At 40.3% G+C, this 5,600-nt stretch overlaps 1 protein-coding gene across 1 annotated transcript; it reads right to left on the bottom strand.

The window, feature by feature from the left end:
- Positions 1–3,163: 3,163 nt before the first annotated feature.
- LOC105814350 (olfactory receptor 11G2-like) lies at positions 3,164–4,201 on the bottom strand. Its single transcript, XM_012649279.1, has one exon. It carries the CDS (start codon positions 4,199–4,201, stop codon positions 3,164–3,166), a length of 1,038 nt encoding a protein of 345 aa, XP_012504733.1.
- Between the last annotated feature and the right edge of the window lie 1,399 nt (positions 4,202–5,600).

Consider the following 5,600-nt stretch of genomic DNA (forward strand, 5'->3'; position numbering starts at 1 on the left):
TGTACTCCCACCAGCTGAGTGTGAGAGAGCCCATTTCACCGTCCTCAACTATATAATGTATTACCAAACTTCTTGATCTTTTTCAATCTAATAGGTTAAAAATGAGATACCATTATAGGCTTCTTCTACCTTTATCTTTTTATGAATGAGTTAGTGCTCTTCCTACATGATCAAGAGTCTTTTCTGGATCTTATTTGTTTATATCCTTTTGCTTATTTCCCTATTGGGATGTTGTTCTCTTACTGTGTTACACAGCTTTATGCATATTAAGGAAACACACTTACTGTGATATGACTGGCAAATAAGTGAAAGTCCTAAAGATAGAAATACAGGGTTAGTTAGTAAAGAAAAAGCAACTTGGACTAGTTAAAAAGGTGGTGGGTGGAACATTTTGTTTTTTATCAATAAGGTTGTTATCCTCAGCAAATTGCTACCTGATTCCCAGTCTTCATTTTCTTCACCTGAAAAGTAGGTATTTGGATTAGTGAAGACACTTAAATCATAGCCCTTTCACTCAAGGCCTAGGAGAGAGTTCAAGGAGAACTAGCCCAAGTTTCTAATACAAGTTCTGAGTAGATATTTTTACAAATCTGCAATTGCTGGATACCTTCCATTTTTTTAAAAAAGGTGTAAATCTGTGGTCCCGGTTTTACCCCTTGTTTTACTGTAAGTGACCTCCCCTCTCTGCTTGCAGGGGAAGAGTCCATAGGGATTCTTTGCTGGTTGCAATGAAAAGCAAAACAGGTTTATATCTCAGATTTGTGGTTACAGCAGCCTCTATATCCACCTGTCTCTCTGATTTGTGGGTGTTTGCACACTTATGTTATAAGATCATCTTCTGAAAGTGAGGGGAGAAGTGAGAATGTATGGAATTTAGATATAATAGAAAAGACCTTCTGGTTATGGTCATGACTGAGCAGCTTGTATTAAACCCAAAGTAACTTCCATCAAAAGTAACTATAAAATCTGGACAAAATACATAAGACAACTATTTGAAGGTACTGGGGAGCAACTGACATAGGCAAGACTTCAGGGGCTACAATTCCAAGATGAAGGGAAAAACAAGGAAGTGAGTTCCACACTCATCATGTGTTTTTCCCTGAGGACATTTGACAACTCACTGGGCAGGGGAAGTATGAGGATGTGGAGGCATGTGGGAAAGAATTGGGGAAGGGAGGAATAGAGGCTGAGCAGTGAAGGAAATTAGAAATATTTTTACCCCAAAATATGGCATTTTGACATACTGGATTGACTGAAAAAGCCTCAAGATCTGTCTGAGCTCCCCTACCCCCATCACTTGCTCTCCCAAAATCTTTGAAGTTTCTTTATCTGCCTGAGATCCAGACCTACCTAGAAAAACAATTGTCTTTCCTTCCTCTATCTTTTGCAGGAAGGAAGATCAAGAATACAACCAGACCTGGTCCAATCCATTTAAAAAATAATTCCTGTCTCTCAGGTTAATTTAGTTTCCAAAAAGAATAATTTACAAGTCAATCTGTTTCCCCCATCCATTCATTCTCGCAAGCATCTATACATCCTCCTCAGTAATCAATTATTGCCCCTCAACAGAATTACCGATATTCCTCATCTCCTCCTCCCCCCTCTAAAATGAGAGTATATAAACTTCTGGACCCCATTTGGATATTGGGTAATCACTCTGTGATTCTCCCTGTGGCCACGGTAAATAAATTTGTAATCCCTATTTCTTATTAATCTGCCTTATTGTGAGTTGATCTTTCAATGAAACTTCCAGGGCAGAGGGGAAGTTTTACCTTCTCCCTCACAGCAGAAAGCACTGAACTGAGGAGATAAAGGATTTGGAGTTTGTAGCTGCCAAAGCAGCTGGTGTTTGAGAAACAAATAGAGGGGGAACACAGAAGTGAGGTTCAAACTATGATGCAATCTCCCTTCAAGGCATTTTGAATTTCTAAACTGTTCACGTGCAAGATGGGACTTCAAAATAACTAGCAGAAGCTAGGAGTCTAAAGAGCTAAGCAGAAGTTTCAAGAGCAAAGGTGATACTGGATTTCAGGTTCTTGATACCCAAGTGAATAGAAATTGGCATGAGACCAGGAAGATTTAGGCAGGCAAGACTTTTACTGGGGCTTTTTGTTCAAACAAAAAGGGAGGCAGTGCTGGTTAAGGGGGCAACCAGACTGGTTCTCCAAACAAAGGGCTGGGGAACTTTCACAAGGTGGTAAAGAGGGAGGTAGGTGTCAGCTTTGAAGTCATCACACGACAGTATTATATTGGCAGCTGTGTACTTGATGGTCATGTTCTTCATGCATCACATGTATCATTAGCATTTTAAATCTCCAGCCTGGGATGTGTTTTTTTAGCATTAAAATGAGATTGTAATGAGGGAAAAGTCAGAGTAAGGTCAGTATAGGGTTTTTTTCTGGCTTGAGGTGGTTAGATGCAGATAAGTCTGGTTTCTTTGTAGCCAGGTTCCTTATCAGCTGGTGTCAGCATCTTGCTTCAGTGGTCCTGGAAGACATTACTCAAGAGACAGATAATTTGGCCCCCTCCTTATATAGGTATGGGCTGAATTCCAGTGGCTAGGAGGTCATTTGTTTTTTTCTCTTCTATAGTTAATTAGGCTGGGTCATTCTGCCCCATGTTGCCTCCCTTGGTCAGAAGTGAGGTCTGAGTTCTGTCCCTATACTGTCTCAAAGGGGTTTAAGTAGTACATAAATAGGAGGTCAGGACCTACTAAAATGAAGGGGCCTTCTAAGCAGTCCAGGTGTATAACTGAGATCTCAGAAAGGCCATGTTCCTGGAGTAAGAGCCACACCCTAGGAGTAAGACCCAAACTAGCATAGACTATTTTAAAAACACCTAAAAATAATCCTTAAATGGAATCAAAGGGATCTGCCTCTGTCTACTTGCTAGAAGAAAACTTAACCATTTTTGAGTTACTATATCCACTGTCTTTACAATTTTTAAAATACAATGCCCAGCAGTCAATTAAAAACAATTAAGTCATGCTAAGCAGGAGGACATGATCAAGATCCAAAAGAAGAAATAACAGAAACATGCTCATAGGTGTTTCAGGTTTTGGTCAATACTAAGGTGAACAATTATCTGAATAAAACCAGGTGTTTTCAACCTGAAAAGAAGTTAAATCAAGTTTAATTGCCCAAGGGCCTTTTTGATTAATACTTTATATTCCCAGAAATTTCTGCATGGCTTTTTTCATATCTTTGTTCCTAAGACTATATATCACAGGGTTTAGGAGTGGGGTCACAACAGAATAAAACAGAGTGACAATCTTCTGCATTCCAACTTCATGCTCAGATGTTGGGCTCCCATACATGACCAGTACTGAGCCATAGAACAGAGACACCACAGCTAGATGAGACCCACAGGTGGAGAAAGCCTTTCTTCTCCCAGAGGCTGAAGGGACCTTCAACACAGCTTTCAGGACCAGAGCATAGGACCCCATGATAAAGAGAAAGGGAATAATGAGAGGCAGAGGACTTAAGGTGGAGAAGACAAGCTCTATCACACGAGATTTTTTGCAAGTGAGTGCTAGGAGAGGACCTGGGTCACACAGGAAGTGGTCAATAATCCTGGATCCACAGAAGGTCATTTGGGAGATGATGATGATGGGGATTAAGAACCAGAGGAAACCAAATACCCAGCAATTGATCACAAGATTGGTGCAGAGACGTCCGGTCATAATGCTCAGATAGTGTAGAGGCCAGCAGATGGCAAGGTATCGATCAAACGCCATAACCGCCAGGAAAAAGCATTCTGTAGAACCCAAGGAGAAGAAGAAATAGAACTGGAGAAAGCAGCCAGAGAAGGAGATGACCTTGGTGTCAGAGAGGAAGTTGGCCAGCATGTTGGGGACCGTGGAGGTGACATACCAGATCTCCAGGAAGGAGAAGTTGGCTAGGAGGATGTACATGGGGGTGTGGAGTCTCTGATCCCAGCGCACAGCACAGATGATGGAACCATTGCCCATGAGGGTCAGGAGGTAGACAGCAGAGAAGAGCACAAAGAGGAGGATCTGCCCCTCCCTGGGACAAGGGAAGCCCAGAAGGAGGAAGCCAGAGATGGTGCTGGAGTTGCTGGGGATGTTGAAGATCTTCATGTGTCTGTGAGCTGTGAAAGCACCAGCAGTTACTGGATGATGGCACAAAGACAGTGGGGACTCAGAGTTACATTTAAAGTTATCTTGGGAAAGAAAATGCATATATATATCAATAGCCACTTTTTTTCTTCAAAACTAAAATAATGACCTGGGTTGATTCTCTGCTCTCATTTACTTTTTCACCATGGGCTCAAGAAAACTTTTGGTTAAAATCAATAAGCTGTTATATGTATTCTATTAAGTGTAAAGTCTAAGATAATCTTCAAGCATGTTTACAGCACTCTCCTTCAAGAGCCTATACATATACACACACACACATACACATATTAGAATATATATATCTCTTTACAAAAGTGGAATTTCTTCCATTTTCATAAGAGGCAACGCCATTGCAGCTGTTTGTGTCAGAGGCTGAGTCAGACTGTGTAGCCATGCAACGGGAACCCATAGAACTTTTTGAACTATTTCTTTTATGTAACTTTTGACACTGGCCTTATTCCAAATTAAATGGTTACCTTACTAATTTAATAATATTATCCACTGATTTAATGAATAAAACAGTCAAATCAAGTGGAGAAAGTTAGCTGTGGTTAGTTTCTCTTGTGTCAGAACAGCAGTCCTAGCCATCCATGGCGGATGGCTGAAAGAATTACTAACTGGCCATGCTGAAACATGTCGGTGCTTGCTTGGAGAAGAGATATGAATCTGCCTAAACCACAGTTATAGATATAATTCTATTCCAATAATACAAACTAGGGGTATTACTGATAACATGGAATTCTAAATAGCAGTGGTTTTGTACAGGATGTGAAACTAAAACTTTGGTCCATCTCCTAGTAACTGCTTGGGAGCATGTCAAGGCAGAGTGGCTTTTACTACAGTTGATCTTAGTCAAAGGCAAGAAGCAATTAGAGTGGCTTTTAAAGGCTGAATATCTGCATAATGCCTTTCTTTTGTTCTAAATGAGTTAGAATACCTTTGTTAAAAAATCACGTACTCAGGCCTTGGAATTGGTTAGAGCCCTTTCTAAATAAGTGCATAAATCAGCAACCTAAAGTAAGTCTGTGCCCCTCCTTCTATGTAAAATCCTTATTTTGCTTTTTAAAGTTTGGCACAGGGACCCAGGGAGTTGAAGGGTGGCAGAATCTGCCACATCAAAATATACCACTTTGGCATAAGACTATTTTGAGCTGAAGGCAATTGAGAAAAAGAAGATACAAGAAAAGCTCCTCTTTCTCCCTCTATTATTTGCTTAAAAGTGGGACATAAATTTGTAAAGCCTTCCTCCCCCTCTATCAGGAAGGACAGAAGTTAATTACCAGAGACAACTCTAAACCCTTATCAGCCTGGAGATGTCACTGGAGGACTCTATGTAACAATTTTACTAACTAATCCTTATTTTCCATTAGTTCTTTCATAATATTTACCTTCCCACAATTTGCCCTAGAAACATGAAGTCCTTTTTCTTTGCCTTGTCACTTCTCTAAAAATTTATTGTTCT

The sequence above is a fragment of the Propithecus coquereli genome, unplaced genomic scaffold, assembly GCF_000956105.1.
Source record: "Propithecus coquereli isolate 6110/MARCELLA unplaced genomic scaffold, Pcoq_1.0 Scaffold3, whole genome shotgun sequence".
Classification (NCBI taxonomy): Eukaryota; Metazoa; Chordata; class Mammalia; order Primates; family Indriidae; genus Propithecus; species Propithecus coquereli.